This window comes from Notolabrus celidotus, chromosome 15 (genome assembly GCF_009762535.1).
Source record: "Notolabrus celidotus isolate fNotCel1 chromosome 15, fNotCel1.pri, whole genome shotgun sequence".
NCBI lineage: Eukaryota > Metazoa > Chordata > Actinopteri > Labriformes > Labridae > Notolabrus > Notolabrus celidotus.
This window is the reverse complement of record NC_048286.1, coordinates 224,359-241,720: the sequence shown is the minus strand read 5'-3', so window position 1 is coordinate 241,720 and position 17,362 is coordinate 224,359. Positions and strand designations below refer to the sequence as shown.

The 17,362-nt window shown below is 45.2% G+C and overlaps 1 protein-coding gene across 2 annotated transcripts in view; it reads left to right on the top strand.

Moving 5' to 3' along the window:
- Positions 1-17,362, top strand: part of LOC117826269 (choline transporter-like protein 5-A) — a 76,071-nt gene that overhangs the window by 35,496 nt on the left and 23,213 nt on the right. For both annotated transcript variants that reach the window (XM_034702210.1, XM_034702211.1), the window contains exons 4-6: positions 11,546-11,630; positions 15,221-15,305; positions 15,530-15,658. In XM_034702210.1, the coding sequence (XP_034558101.1) occupies positions 11,546-11,630; positions 15,221-15,305; positions 15,530-15,658 (299 nt within the window). The remainder of the gene's footprint in view (positions 1-11,545; positions 11,631-15,220; positions 15,306-15,529; positions 15,659-17,362) is intronic.

Here is a 17,362-nt window from a genome sequence, read left to right as displayed (position 1 = left end):
GAAGCTGTTGGTTCTGTTTTATTGCTGTTGAGTTTGAGAAAGTTAACAGGTAACCAGGATTTGACTTCATGCAGACAGTCTCTGAAGGAAGATGGTGGATGGACTGAGTCTGGCTTGGAGGACAGATAGAGCTGGGTGTCGCCAGTGTAGCCGATTATTCACTTCCATTAAATTAAATCCACATTTTATACGGGGGGGGGGGGGGGGGCGGCGGATTGTGATGCAGTAGTGCACTACGGCTCTCCCCCCTCTCTCCCGCCTCCCTTCCTGCCCCCCCTATTTTAATCCACCTCACTAGCAAACATACATACAACAAAAAAACAAACAAAACAAAATTCAAATCATATCACACACACACAGATCAGGTTTGGCGGGGCCTTGGTGTTTGGCTCGGCCCTACTCGTTGGGGGCCCATCGGGGCTGGGTGGGTGGCTGGTGTCCCTGTCACCCTCCACCCCCCTGCTGCCCCCTCCCCTGTGGGGGCCTGGTCCGCGGCTGCCCTCGGGGCCGGGTTTCCCGGGGTTCCCTCGCGGTCCTCTTGGGGGGGTGGGGGGGGGCGCAGCTGGGGGGGGTGTTACTACGGCAGCCATTGCGGTGTCCCTCCATGCCCCCGCGGCCTGGTCCATCAGTCGCGGGGCGTGGGTGGGGGGCGTGGGTGGGGGGCGTGGGTGGGGGGAGTGGTCGGGCCGTCTGGGGGGGGCAGGTGGGATTGGCCCTGCCGCCTCCGCCCTCCCTCCGCTCCGGCGCGCCGGTTGGTGGGCTCTGGTCCTGGTCCTGCCCGTCTGCCTGGCTGTCTGCTCCTGGTGCCGGGCCCCCTCGGCCCTGGTGGCTCCTTTGGCCTTGTCTTGGGGGGCTGTGGGGGCGGTGTTGTGGGGGTGTCCCTTGGGGGGGCTGCGGGATCTCTCCCCCCTCGCCCCCCTTTCCTCCTACTGGGTGACCTGGGGGTCGCCCTGGGTGCTCCGGCGGTACCTGCTTGCTTCCGGTCTGGGTCCTTGGCTCGTCCCCTGGCCTGGGTCTCCCGCGGCGGGTTGGGTCCTTCGGTCTGACTGCTCTCGCGGCCCGGGTGCCGAGCCGTACCGCTCGGCTGGTCTGACCCAAGTGGTTTCATCTGCACCAGTGGTGGTCTTGTTACACAAATAGAACACAGCACGGCGGCAACCCTCTGCGACCCAAGCTTCAGTAATGATTGTGGACACTAAGGGTTGCTTAATCATTAGGATCACCCCACGGATTTTCTTTTGGGCATCATGGTGAGATGGTCCCTCTCCATCTAAGTGTGTTAGGTCTCTCTCTCCTTCTCTCTCCCTGTCCCTTTGTATATCCTTATGTAATCTTTCTTTCACTTTCTCTTATTTTTTTTTTGGCCCACCTAGGTGTGCACGCCCTCTTTTACAGAACATGATATTAGCTGCCAATAAAAGATAGGCCAGAGTTCTAAGAGGGATGGTGATGGTTGCATGCACACAGTCACAAGCACAGAAGAAAAAGGTTTTCTTTCTTTTCTTTTGCTGCAAGAATAAATTGCATTAATATTTGACAGTTTGTGACAAACATGACACAAACCAGAAATATATATGCAGACGAGAAAAAAATAAAAATAAAAAATAAATAAATAAAAAAAAAAATTGAAATTAAATCCACATTTTCTGAAGATATGACTGAGAGGCTGGAGGTAGAAAATGAAGGGGGCCAAGGACAGACCCATGCGGAACACCGGAGGACCCTGGGTAGGGTTGTGATCTGTAGTTTTTAAGTTGAACAAACGGAACATGATGGGGGAGATAAGATATGGTAAAGTTCCTGTGGTGGAAAAGCACCTTTTGTAGAGACCAGCAGCTCAGAGATGCTCTCTCCAGCTCAGGATCACAGGACAGGATGTTGCTCCAGTTTTCCCTCTCAGAGATGGTCGGGGTCCAGTAGCTTCTCAGGCTGCTCTCACATCTGTACCTGCGAACTGTCATTATTTCCCCATGACCAGGACCAGCCTGAGACCACACTAATGTTTTACTACACTGTCAACAGGCAGAGGGGGAATGAGATGGACTCTCATAGGACCCTTGTTTGTGATCCAAACTCGTTAATAAGTAATGTTCAGCCTCTGCTATCGATTCACACTTCTGCAGCATCTTTTAACTAAGCAGCAGAAGTAGACAGAACACCAGCTGCCCTCACTCACTCACTCGCAGGAACTTTTTCCTGCTGATCACTCAAGCTCATCACGACTTCACCCCAGATTATACGGCAGGGTGGGTAAGAATTATTCTGGGTGAAAACCTCACACACAGCTCACCTGGGTGGTTTCAGGACGTTTCTCAAACTCTCTCATGTGGACTGTCATCCAGCCTTCAGTACATGTGCTCCACCTTTCACCCATTCTCAGCTGTTTAGGTTTTCACTGTTTGACTTCCTTCAACAGCAGAAACAGCATTATGTAAATGTAATCACTAAAAAAATGGACCACATGATTTCTTCCTCCCCTGAGATTTATCTTCCTCCTCCTCTCTCTGTGTCTCCTATGGATGGGTTTTAACCCTCTCTGTGAGATCTCTGGTGTCTGTGATGTGCTCCCTCTCGATCATTTACAGTGTGACTGGAAGTGAAGAAAGGAGAGCTGGCTCACTGCTGTGAGTATTATCAGGGTTATTTTCCTCACAGACAGAGAGGTGTGAGAAACGGAGGAGAGACCATGAAAGAAAGAGAATCTTTCTGAAGCAGGGCTGATGGATGTTTTCAGCAGCTCATGAAGACACAGCAGGACATCAGGAGGAAGCTGGATGCAAATGTTTGAAGTGAGCGCTGGAAGAAAAGTGATAAGGCTCAGTGTGAGACGTGGTTTCTACCCCCGGTCCAGTCTGTGAGAGCTCAAGCTGTTGAACTGGTTCACAGTCCCTGATGTTATTCAAGGTTTGGATCACTCACAGTGAACACATCCTGAGGACTAACAGGCCGATTTGAACTCAGACCATCAAAGTGACTGCTTCAGACACATGTTGGAGGTCAGGTGAGGTCACAGTCAAGTGTGATGGACAGGTACAGTGGGGTAAAAAAGTATTTAGTCAGCCACTGATTTTGCAAGTTCTCCCACTTAGAAAGATGAGAGAGGTCTGTAATTTTCATCAGAGGTACACTTCAACTATGAGAGACAAAATGAGAAAAAAAAATCCAGGAAATCACATTGTAGGATTTTTAAAGAATTTATTTGTAAATTATGGTTACCTGTGTTTGTAAATTAGATACATACCCATACAGAGCACATAGCACTGATTTAAACACTGCAGCCTCTGTCCTAGCCTCCACATGTGGGTTCGTTTTTTAAACCGGCTCTCAACATGAACCTCCTTGTTATATTGTGTTCGTGGATCAGCCACATGCATGGATGCTCACATGTTCAGGACTCAGGGTCACACCTGCAGAGTCAAACTGTGAAGCTTTAGGATGCACGCTGAGATGCTGGTTTCAACATGTGTGGAGTCTGAGCGCGTTTGTCTCACCAGAGGACGAGTCCTCTCTGTCCCAGCGTGCACTTCTTCATCCCATTAACCAGTTCATCACCCAACACGAGGTCAGGGGAGCTCTGACTGCTTCTGAGGATCTCCTTTGAACCTGTTAGGTGTTCAAATATATTGTCACATGCATAGTTTAAGCCATCATCAATTGAACTTATAACAAATCAGTGACTTTGTGAGCTCTTTTCTGTCAGCTTGAGGTTTAAGAAGATTTTATTTCTTGAAGGTGAAGCTGCTGGAGCTTTAAGGGTCTCTGCTTCTGTCCTGCTTTAACTGTCACAGTGTCGCTCTAATGCTGACACTACAACCACCCCACAGCAAGTGTGTGTGTGTGTGTGTGTGTGTGTGTGTGTGTGTGTGTGTGTGTTTTCATATCAGTTGATATCAATAGTTATCACAATACAGTTAATAGATAATGGATGGTTGAATTTAAAGGCAGATTTTTGGTCCTTGGTAAAAGTTGAAGACGGTTTTTCAGCTTGTATTTGGATTCAGTTTCCTGATAAGCTTCATGAATCCATAACTTTGATGCTGTTGAAGTGTTAGTTTGTAGGATCTTATCTTATTTCAGGTTGAGATAATTTGCATAATTTGATTTAAATTTGAAACAAAGATATATCAAATTGTGTTTTGTGTTTCAGTTTAATAAAGTACTGTTATGAGTGCTGCACTTCCCTTTAAAGCCTCTGGAAACCTAAATGGAATATTTAAAATTAATATATAGAATATCAAAATGTAATGTGTTATCAAGCTTCAACAAAAGTCTGAGTGAAAATAAACATCCACAACTCTGAAAAAACTCTGTTCAAAAACAGCTTCTTTTACAGGTACAGGAGGATTTTGAAGGTGTTTCTGAATTTGACCGGGAGCCAGTGGAACTGCTGCAGGAGGGGGGTGATGTGGTGAAAGGAGAGGGTTCTAGAGATGATGCGGGCTGCAGAGTTTTGGACCAGTTGAAGTTCAGGGAGGGATTTGAGGGACACCGAAGAGGAGTGAATTACAATAGTCAATACGGGAGGTGACAAGACTGTGGACCAGGATAGCAGTAGTGTGAGGGGCGAGAGAGGGGCGAGAGAGGGGCGGAGACGATTTATGCTGCGGAGATGGAAGTATGCAGACCGGGTTGTGTTATTGATATGAGAGTAAAAAGAAGTGAGCTGTCAAGGATGACACCCAGACTCTTTACCTGAGGGGAGGAGGACACTGTTGAGCCGTGAAGCAGTGGAAGTGGATACCAAATTTCCGGAAGATATTGCCCAGTGGGAGAGCGTGGAAAGTTAGTGGACTGGTTCTGGGGAAAGTTGGTGAACTGGTCCTGGGGAAAGTTAGTGAACTGGTTCTGGGGAAAGTTAGTGAACCAGTCCTGGGAAAAGTTAGTGAACCGGTCCTGGGGAAAGTAGGTGGACCGGTCCTGGGGAAAGTAGGTGGACTGGTCCTGGGGAAAGTTAGTGAACCGGTCCGACTGCCTTAGCCATTCGGCCGCAACCGTGTCCCAAAGTTTCCCCAAATCCACCACAGTTATGAAAATAGAAGAATAACATATATATATACAGAAAGATTACAGGCAATATGTGATTAGCAAACATGCTAACAGCTAAGACAACACTGAGGTGAGCTGGCTGAGTCGTCAAGAGATAGTCAGTAACCGTGTTGGACAAAAGTGTCGGACAGTAACCGTGTCTGACAGTAAATGTGGCGGACAGTACCAATGTCGGATAGTAAACATTTTGGACAGTAACCGTGGCGAACAGTAAATGTTTTGGACAGTAACTGTGGCGAACAGTAAACGTTTTGGACAGTAACCGTGGCGAACAGTAAATGTTTTGGACAGTAACTGTGGCGAACAGTAAACGTTTTGGACAGTAACCCTGTCGGACAGTAACCCTGTCGGACAATAACCTTATGGGACAGTAACCTTGTCGAAAATAACCGTGTTTGACAGTAACCGTGTTGGACAGTAAATGTGGCGGTTAGTAACCATGTTGGACTTTTTAACTTTTTGGACAGTAACCATGGCGGACTGTAAATGTGTCCGACAGTTAACGTGGTGGACAGTAACCGTGGTGGGCAGTAAACGTGTCAAACAGTAACCGTGCCTGACAGTTAAATGTGGCAGACAGCAAACATGTCGGACAGTAACCGTGCCGGACAATAAACGTGTCGGACAGTAACTGTGTCGGACAGCAACCCTGTCGGTCAGTAACCTTGTCGGACAGTTGCCTTGTCGGACAGTAACCATGTAGGACAGTAGCCTTGTCGGACAGTTGCCTTGTCTGACAGTAACCCTGTCGGACAGTTAGTGTTGTTGAGTAGCTGTGTTGGACAGTAACCGTGTCGGACAGTAACCTTGTCGGACAGTAACTGTGTCGGACAATAACCTTGTTGGACAGTAACTGTGTCCGACAGCAACCCTGTCGGACAGTAACCTTGTCGGACAGTAACCGTGTCGGACAGTAACCATGTAGGACAGTAGCCTTGTCGGACAGTTGCCTTGTCGGACAGTAACCGTGTCGGACAGTAACCGTGTCGGACAGTAACCGTGTCGGACAGTAACCGTGTCGGACAGTAAGCGTGTCGGAGAGTAAATGTGTCAGACAGTAACCCTGTCGGACAGTTAAATTGTCGGACAGTGACAGTGTCGGACAGTAACTGTGTCGGACAATAACCTTGTCGGACAGTAACTGTGTCGGACAGTAACTGTGTCGGACAGCAACCCTGTCGGACAGTAACCTGGTCGGACAGTAACCGTGTCGGACAGCAACCCTGTTGGACAGTAACCTTGTCGGACAGTAACTGTGTCGGACAATAACCTTGTCAGACAGTAACTGTGTCGGACAGTAACCATGTAGGACAGTAGCCTTGTCGGACAGTTGCCTTGTCGGACAGTAACCGTGTCGGACAGTAACCGTGTCGGACAGTAACCGTGTCGGACAGTAACCGTGTCGGACAGTAACCGTGTCGGACAGTAACCATGTCGGACAGTAAGCGTGTCGGGCAGTAAATGTGTCAGACAGTAACCCTGTCGGACAGTTAAATTGTCGGACAGTGACAGTGTCGGACAGTAACTGTGTCGGACAATAACCTTGTCGGACAGTAACTGTGTCGGACAATAACCTTGTCGGACAGTAACTGTGTCGGACAGCAACCCTGTCAGACAGCAACCCTGTCAGACAGCAACCCTGTCGGACAGTAACCGTTTCGGACAGTAACCGTGTCGGACAGTAACCGTGTCGGACAGTAACCGTGCTGGACAGTAACCGTATCGGACAGTAACCGTGTCGGACAGTAACCGTGTCGGACAGTAACCGTGTCGGACAGTAACCATGTCAGACAGTAACCCTGTCGGACAGTAACCTTATGGACAGTAACCTTGTCGGACAGTAACCCTGTCGGACAGTAACCATGTCGGACAGTAACCATGTCAGACAGTAACCCTGTCGGACAGTAACCTTATGGACAGTAACCATGTCGGACAGTAACCTTGTCGGACAGTGACCATGTCAGACAGTAACCTTGTCGGACAGTAACCTTGTCGGACAGTAACCTTGTCGGACAGTAACCCTGTCGGACAGTGACCATGTCGGACAGTAACCTTGTCGGACAGTGACCATGTCGGACAGTAACCTTGTCGGACAGTAACCTTGTCGGACAGCAACCCTGTCGGACAGTAACCATGTCAGACAGTAACCGTGCTGGACAGTAACCGTGTCGGACAGTAACCTTGTCGGACAGTAACCGTGTCGGACAGTAACCTTGTCGGACAGTAACCGTGCTGGACAGTAACCGTGTCGGACAGTAACCTTGTCGGACAGTAACCGTGTCGGACAGTAACCTTGTCGGACAGTAACCGTGCTGGACAGTAACCGTGTCGGACAGTAACCTTGTCGGACAGTAACCGTGTCGGACAGTAACCGTGCTGGACAGTAACCGTGTCGGACAGTAACCGTGCTGGACAGTAACCTTGTCGGACAGAAACCTTGTCAGACAGTAACCTTGTCGGACAGAAACCTTGTCAGACAGTAACCTTGTCGGACAGTAACCTTGTCGGACAGTAACCTTGTCGGACAGTAACCTTGTCGGACAGTAACCTTGTCGGACAGTTAAATTGTTGGACAGTAAACGTGTCGGACAGTAACCGTGTCGGACAGTAGCCGTGTCGGACAGTAACCTTTTGGACAGTAACCATGTCGGACAGTAACCTTTTGGACAGTAACCATGTCGGACAGTAACCTTTTGGACAGTAACCATGTCGGACAGTAACCTTTTGGACAGTAGCCGTGTCGGACAGTAACCTTTTGGACAGTAACCTTGTCGGACAGTAACCTTTTGGACAGTAACCTTGTCGGACAGTAACCTTGTCGGACAGTTAAATTGTTGGACAGTAACCGTGTCGGACAGTAACCATGTCGGACAGTAACCTTGTCGGACAGTAACCTTGTCGGACAGTTAAATTGTTGGACAGTAAACGTGTCGGACAGTAACCGTGTCGGACAGTAACCTTGTCGGACAGTAACCTTTTGGACAGTAACCATGTCGGACAGTAACCTTGTCGAACAGTAACCTTGTCGGACAGTTAAATTGTCGGACAGTAACCTTATGGACAGTAACCGTGTCGGACAGTAACCGTGTCGGACAGTAACCGTGTCGGACAGTAACCGTGTCGGACAGTAACCGTGTCGGACAGTAACCGTGTCGGACAGTAACCGTGTCGGACAGTAACCGTGTCGGACAGTAACCTTACGGAAAGTAACCTTATGGACAGTAACCGTGTCGGACAGTAACCGTGTCGGACAGAAACCTTGTCGGACAGTAACCGTGTCGGACAGAAACCTTGTCGGACAGAAACCTTGTCGGACAGTAACCTTGTCGGACAGTAACCTTGTCGGACAGTAACCGTGTCGGACAGAAACCTTGTCGGACAGTAACCTTGTCGGACAGTAACCTTGTCGGACAGTAACCTTGTCAGTTAAGTGTTGGAGGGTAACTGAGTCGGACAGTTAACGTGTTGAAGACTGCAGCAGAAGTTGCGATGAGCTCATTCCTGTGGTGTGTTGCTGCAGAGCTCACATGTTTAATGGAAGCACAAGGGAACAGGTTGGGGTGAGGGGAGTGTGCCTGTGTGTGTGTGTGTGTGTGTGTGTGTGTGTGTGTGTGTGTGTGTGTGTGTGTGTGTGTGTGTGTGTGTGTGTGTGTGTGTGTGTGCGTAAGTGTGTGTGTGTGAGTGTGTGTGTGTGTGTTTGTGTGTGTGTTGTGTGTGTGTGTGTGTGTTTTTTGAGGCTACTGGTGACATCATCCCATCACACACTTTAAAGTGTGTGTGTGTGAGAGTGTATGTGTGTGTGTGTGTTTGTGTGTGTGTGTGTGTTGTGTGTGTGTGTGTGTGTGTATTTTTTGAGGTTACTGGTGACATCATCCCATCACACACTTTAAAGTGTGTGTGTGTGTGTGTGCGTTTGGAATATGGTTGAATGAATAAAGAGCTTGCCTGCAGACGTCAACATGCTGTCACATACACACTTACATGGACACACACACACTCTCACAAAGAGCGTTTCCCAAATCAACGGAATCCAGCTCTGCTGCTCCAAACATGATGACATCATCCACCATGACATCACCTCATGCAGACCCCCTCCTTCAGCACCCTGAACCACTATCTCTACTACACCTCCATCTCTTTGTGTACCAGCCATCCTTCCTTCCGTGCTGCACACACACACACACACACACACACGCGCACACACACACACACACACACACACACACACACACACACACAGACACACACACACACACACACACACACACACACACACACACACACACACACACACAATACACAACATCTACACTTTTATCATGTTTCTTTGTTGAGAGGAAATGTTCATGGATTTGATGGATCCTTCAAAGTACATATTCACATGTGTGTAGTGCTTATTTTTCAGGAGAGATGGATTTGAACTAGAAGCAGCTGTAACACCTCTCTCTCTTTAAAGACGCTGAACACAGCACACGGAGCTGTTTCCTGCCTCTTTGTTCTTTTTGTGTTGAGACTTTGGTGTTTTAATCACAGACTCTAGATCCAGCACTTTCAGATCCAGCATTTATATCATATGATCACATAAACTGACAAACCTGTAGAGCAGTAAATAGAGGTTAACCACTAAGCTCTCCTTAGTTGTGTGTGTGTGTGTGTGTGTGTGTGTGTGTGTGTGTGTGTGTGTGTGTGTGTGTGTGTGTGTGTGTGTGTGTGTGTGTTTGTGTGTGAATTTGTGTAGAGAGAGTGATGTAACAGCTATGTATACGCTAGCTGGGAAGTGCAATGCAAATTTACAAAGGATGAAACACTTTTACAGAGTTGGAGACAAATTTACATTTTGGAAAACAGTTTTACTTTTTAGTAAATTTAGTCAAAAATAAAAGACGTCTGTTATATGTAAATGTACAACAGCCAGTAAATTAACATATATTTGATATTAATAACCCTGTTTCCACTAAAGTATTCAGTTTCAGACTGATAAGAGAACTCCTCAAAATGTGTCCCTGCCAATCACAGCTATATCTGATTTGCAATTTCAAAAAATAAAAGCATATTACAATGATTTCTTTGATTGAAAATATCCAGAATCATTGCTATCTTTTGATCATTTCTAGTTGCTTTCATTTTGAAATGACATGTGATTAGCTGGATTATATCATGAGGTTGTTCACTATCATTTGAAATTATAATGAGTCAGTGGAAACTGAGATTTTGTCCATAATCTCACTCTGAATTCATCCAACATGATTGTAATATGCTAAATTTCCAATGGTTTTATTTTGAAATTCCAAATCAGATATAGCTGTGATTGGCAGGAACACATTTTGAGGTGTTCTTTTATCAGTCTGAATCAAAGTATTTTTATTAGAAACAGAGTTGTTAATGTCAAATATATGTTACTTTTCATATTACAAATGTCTTTTATTTTGAAAAATCATTGGCACAGTCCTTTTCCGTCCGAATCTGCTCTTTGTAATTTGTTTCAGGTAAAAATGTTCTGTCTCTTTAAAAGTGTTTCTGATTTAGTACATTTATTTTCAAAAGTGTATATTAGTTTGTTCTTGGTGAAAGTCTTTCATGTCATTGTGTTTTATAAAATAAAAAATAAAAAAATAAAAACTTTAAATTTGTCTCCAACTTTGTAAAAGTGTTTCATCCTTTGTTAATTTGCATTGCACTTCCCAGCCAAAGTAGAAACATAAAGCTCTCTCTCCATGATGTAGTCCGACTCTCTTAATGGACTCTGAGTGGACCCACTTTGATCCGTCTAGGATGACGCTGCAGCCTGTGGACCTGCTGCAGGATGAACTCATCCACTTCACAGAGATGTCAGGACCCTGTCCTTTATTTAGAATTGTCCTTTTGAATTGTTGTGCAGCTCTCTCTCCTCCCCTGCAGTGTGTGTGTGTGTGTGTGTGTGGCTGTGTGTGTGTGTGTGTGTGTGTGTGTGTGTGTGTGTGTGTGTGTGTGTGTGTGTGTGTGTGTGTGTGTGTGTGCGTGTGCGTGTGCCTGTGAATAAGGTGCTGATGCAGGTCTTGCAACTTTAAACAGATTTGCTGCTTCCTGGTTGGACGAAGATGGAAATCAGTGTTTAAAATCTGCCACCAGACCCGCCTCAGACGGTGTATACTGAACCGTAGATCTGTGCAGGCCCCATGTTCACATGGAGGGAGAAACATTTAGATTTCAATAGATGGACTGTTGGATTGTTAACTTGTGATAACATTTAAACAATGAGCAGCAGCAGAGTTGGGAGTGGATCTGTTCCTGTCTCCCCTTGTTTCTGTCTGTAAGGAGCTGGTCTAAGGTCTTTGTCCTTTCTGTAAGGTTTAGTTTTCTGTTCGGGATGATCACGGTTCTTTAAAACTGCTGCTGGGTCACACATCTCTTCACATCTATGTTTCCCTGAGGCTGGGGACATGTTTTAAAAAGTCTCTCCCCTTCTCTCTCTCTCTCTCTCTCTCTCTCTCTCTCTCTCTCTCTCTCTCTCTGTTTCCAGCCTGGTTCCATGGGGATCCCAAGAAGGTTCTTTATCCTACAGACAGCTACGGTCAGTTCTGCGGTCAGAGAGGAACTTCTAATGAGTGAGTATGTGTCTCCCTCTCTGATGACTGAGAGCAGCACAAACACTGACGCAGCTCCAGGTTATGGATCAGGGTTTCTCTAACTCTGGATCTGTTATTAAAGATTGAACGCTGAGTGTGGACTATTTTTGCTTGTTTCTCTTACTGTAAATCTTGATGTATCCGCCCTGGGCTGAGAGTCTGAGCCAAGCTTCCACAGCCCCCCCCTGAATCAGATACAGGTCCGTTTTTCTGAAACCTGCTCTGTGAGTATTGATCCTTCACACAGCTGCCTACAGATGTGATTAACAGTCGACCTTCACACACCGGTGTTTGGATGATGTTTCAGGTGATGTCAGTTTTTGGTGAGGCCATTCACCTTGGCTCTGCTCCTGCTCTGCCAGCATCCTCACACACCTGCTCACACAATGAATCTGTGTCTCAGTACTACGGCTCATTGAGGTGTAAATGAAACTGTGCACCCTTCAGTAGACTCATTTAAGAGACACTGACAACATCCAGAGAAAACCTCACTGAATCTGAGCACTGATATACGAACCCTTCCCCTCACCTCTCTCCTCCTCTCTTCCTCTCCTCTCTGAGTGTTTCCTCATCATTGGATGTATTTCCTGTCTATCAGCTGGTTTTAAATCCAGCCCGTCAGTCTCAGAGGATTTAGTGTTAATGTGTGGAGGAGAGACAAAGACCTGTGACAGCCGAACCAACACATTCAGTGTTTCTGTGGCCTGTGCTGCCACCTGCTGGTGGTGAAGTGTTGTGCTGCAGAGGAAGCTTGATACTCTTATTTTAGAGGGAATAGAGAGAAAAGAGTGACGGAGCAGTTGAGCTGATACAATGAGCAGATGCAGATCTTTAAACAGTGTAAAAACAGGAGGACTGACATTAACCTTTAAAATCAGGGATGTGTGGATGAGGTTGAAGCTGTGAGGCTGCTTCTCTTTGTTTAGCTTCAGAGCTTCAGATTAAACAAACACAGCGACACCTGGTGGCTTTGACAGTTAACAGCAGGCCTTTAGAGTACAGTCTGAAGACCACAGCACCTCACTGATATTTAGAGTTCTGATCTGAGAATTAAAAGTTCAATTAAACCAAGCTTTCTGTGGACTTTTGTTAGGATGTGTTACACTCGTACACTAATACTTTGGGTTGTTAACAACCCTTTTATTCACCAGAATAAAAAGTAATATTCACCAGAGGTCCCACACAGCGTTATCTTAATCTCTTTACATGTCCAAGTCCTCTTTTAACCCTTTAAAGGGCACTCATTGAAATACTTAGAAATTCAAAATTTCAACCCTAGAGTGTTATAGGAGGACATTACAATACTTTTTAACACTTGTGACATTTTTCAAATTTTTTCATTTCATGTAGAAAATTGAGGTCAACAAAGTTACCAAATATTGTTCCATGCCCTGTGATGGTAAAAAAAAAAATCCAAGAATAGTAAATATGAGAAATACAAGAAAAATCATAAAAAGGAATATTCATTTAACAACATTAGAACACAAGAGCATAACATAGAACATTGGGGGGCACCTCCTCTGGGCAGTGGGGCCCACATCACTTGGGCCTGAAGTATCCAAGTTGCGGGTGGTTGGGACAAAGTTAGGGTCTGCCAAATCATCATCATCTTCCTCCTCATAATCATCACTGATGGGCTGGCACAGCAACATTGTCCATCCTCTTGCCATAAAACATCCGTGTAGCCTAAAATTTAAACACATGCAATACAACACAATTATATATCAGTTTATCAGGACCTACAAGCGCAGTTCACGTCAGCTCGGGTTTCTGTTGAACTGTTTGTTACTATGTTTGTGCGCAACTCTGACACAAGGAGGGCGCACAGGAGGCAGAGCAGCGGAAAACATGCGTTTCTTTACCACTGATCCAGAACAGTGAACAGAGCAGGAGCTGAACAAGCCTTAATGTCCAACTGACAGCCCGCGCTGAGGGAAAACACAGACCCTGACGCATCGGGCGTATGTCCTAAAATCTACATATCATACCAACTCTAGGTATTACTTGAACAGATCAAATGATCAAATATGATGTCTACATTTTTCATGCCCTAATTTGTTTTGATGTTGCACCTTTTTTACTGAAGTGGGCAGAGCTGGTAAAGCATGTTTTTCGAACTTCAGAGAAAGAAGGAAGTTTGATGTGTTCCAGGCTTCTGCTGATTGGTCAAATTCCAGGATGGGGTTTTCTAGAGTAATCTTTGCTAACTTGCTTGGCATAAACCATATGCTTCTTGACCTCACTGTGAAGTAGGGGAGGGGTCGCCATTTTGGGTGTGTGCGGAAGTTACCAAATATGGTTCCTCGCCCCATAAAGGGGTTTAAACAAAGGTTTAAATTAAGTCATTAGAAACCTCCTAAATCCACCCTCTGTGAAGGATCTGCAGCCTCTCAGTTTCGAACCTCATTATCCATGCAGTGATCCGAGTGGGCGGGGCTGCTATGATGATAAAGCTCTGTGCTGATTGGCTGACTGGTCTAAGGGGGGAGGGTGCAGATGGATGCAGAGGTAGAAAAACTAGCCTGGAGGATGACTGTGTGTGTAGTGGTGAGGGATTATGTGTTCACCATATGGTGATATTTTAGATTCTGTAAAGTAGCCCCCTTTTTTCCTTCATGACAGCTTTGCACACTCTTGGTATTCTCTCAGTCTGCTTCATGAAGTGGTCTCCTGGAATGGTTTCTAATTAACATGAGCCTTGTCAAGAGTTCATTTGTAGAATGACTTGCCTTCTTAATGTGTTTGAGACCATCAGTTGTGTTGTTCAGAGGTAGGGTTAGTACACAATGGATAGCCCTATTTGACTACTGTTGTAATCCAGATTATGGTAAAACCAGATTATTTCATAGTTTTGATGTCTTCAGTATTAATCTACAATGTTGAAAATAATTAAAATAAATAAAAAACATTGAATGAGAAGGTGTGTCCAAACTTTGTTTGGATGTGTACATGAAAGCCAGGGCGGGGAGAGCAGCAGCAAAGACCCTCAGGGTACGGAGCAGAGCGAGCGTCAGTGATGATTCATATGACACTGATATAATCAGTCACAGCAGAAAGGAGGAGCTGGGATGGAGGTGGGGTGGAGGTGATGTGGAGCTGGGATGGAGGTGGGGTGGAGGTGATGTGGAGCTGGGACGGAGGTGGGGTGGAGGTGATGTGGGGCTGGAGTGGTGTTAGAGCAGCTGATGTTCTGTGGGCGGAGCTAGGTGAGGTGGAGGTAGGCTGGAGGTGGGTTGTGAAGAGGTTTGCAGAGAAAGCAGGAGGAGAAGGCAGACTGAAGCAGTTTAAGAACGCAGATTTTACTGTCTGCTGATTGGTTGTGAAGATATAACCAGCTGAGCTGTCAGATGATAGGGGCGGGGCTTAAAAGCGGCCTTTCTAGACTAATACTGTGCTCAATTTGTCAGACTTTCTAAATTTGAAGTTTGTTTGTGTGTATGTTTTAACCTCAAATTTATTGTGTGTGTACGTGTATTTGTGTGTGTGTGTGTGTGTGTGTGTGTGTGTGTGTGTGTGTGTGTGTGTGTGTGTGTGTGTGTGTGTGTGTGTAATTTAACCTGAATTTACAGGAAGAAACCCATCTTGTTTTACTTCAACATCCTGAAATGTACCAGCCCAGCTATCCTCATCAACCTGCAGTGTCCCACCACACAGGTAACCTCATACACACGTACACACACACACACACACACACACACACACACACACACAAACACACACACAAACACACACACACACACACACACACACACACACACACACACACACAGTGTTGCACTGTGGTGCACTCTGATGTGTGGACTCTGTATTTGTATTTACACTCTAAGTAATAGATATCAGATAATATGTTCAACACTCTGTCTTTGTCTTTCTTCCAGATGTGCGTGTCGAGGTGCCCGGACAGGTTTGCCACGTACACTGACATGCAGCTGCAGCACAAACTGAGCAGGAGCTACTGGGATTATTACAGACAGTTCTGTAAGCCCGGATTTAATGACCCTGACAAGGTACACACACTCATATGAGAGGTTTATAATCTCATACAGTGAGCAGGACTACGTGTATATGCAGTCTCAAAGTCACACTGAGAGCTTAAACAATTAGTCAGGGAAAATGAGCCCATATTTGGCCAATCTGGGAAAAAATTGCATACCAAAAATGTCTTCACCAATGTGTTCATAAAGGTCTCTAATAACACATGTTAAAATATTTAATCTCAACTCCTGTAGTAAAATCCACGACATCTGTTTAAAGTTTGGGTACCTGGAACCTTATTGGTAAAAAACTGAAAATGTTAAATTTTGCCTTCAGCAGCTTGTGAGGGTCAAACTAGGGGTTACTTGGGTTTCTGAATTCATTGCAAACATTTATTTTGCATAAAAAACACTCCTTGGTGGGTGGAAGAATGGCCACGCCCACTTTTACACATACATTCAAAAGAAGCTCTATTTGTTTATTTCAATTTCTCAAATACTATTTACAAATAAATGCTGTCAAAAAACAACACAGTCAAATATCTCAAGAGTCTACAGTAGATATCAAAAGTCTACCCACCCCTGTTAAAATGCCAGGTTTTTTGAGACCAAGATAAACCATGTCAGAACTTTTTCCACCTTTAATGTGACCTATAACATGAACAATTCAACTGAACAAAATTAAAATCTTTTAGAAGGAAGAATAAAAAATAAAAAAATAAAATAAAATAATGTGGTTGCATAAGTATACACACCCTCTTATACCTGGGGATGTGGCTGTGTTCAGAATAAATAATCACATTCAAACTCATGACAAATAGTAGTCAGTATACGCCTGTCATAATTTAAAGTGACTTTGATTAATCCCAATAAAGATCAGCTGTTCTATGATGATTTTCATGTCATTTCCTCAGTTGCACCTTACAGCAAAAGCCATGGTCCACAGAGAGCTTCCAAAGCAGCAGAGGGATCTCATTGTTGAAAGGTATCAGTTAGGAGAAGGGTACAAACATGTTCCAAGGTATTAGATATACCATGGACCACAGTGAAGACCGTCATCATCAAGTGGAGAAAATATGGAACAATAATGACATTACCAAGAACTGGACATCCCTCCAAAACTGATGAAAAGACCAGAAGAAAACTGTTCAGGGAGGCTTCCAAGAGGTCTACAGCAACATTAAAGGAGCTGCAGAGATTTCTGACTAGTACTGTCTGTGTACTACATGTGACAACATCTCTCCTATTCTTCATATGTTTCTGCTATGGGTAGGGTGACAAGCCCGGCAACATGTTTCAAAAACATACACGAAGTCTCCCAAAAGCATCAAATGTTTTATGGTCTGATGAAAAAACAGTTCCAAACACCAGTCAGTTTAACACAACACCTCCAGACCTCCGTTAGAAAGATGAAGATGAAGAGGAATTTCACCTTTCAATACGACAACAAACCAAAGCATACATCCAAATCAACAACAGCATGGCTTCACCAGAAGAAGATTGAAGTTTTGGAATGGCCCAGCCAGAGTCCAGACCTGAATCCAGTTGAATATCTGTGGGGTGGTCTGAAGAGGGCTGTGCACAGGAGATGCCCTCACTATCTGATGGATTTGGAGCTTTTTTGTAAAGAAGAAAAATATAACCACGTCAAGATGTGCCATGCTAATAGACTGCTACAATAAAAACAGAGTGCTGTAATAAAATCAAAAGGTGCTTCAAACAGTTATTAGTTAAAGG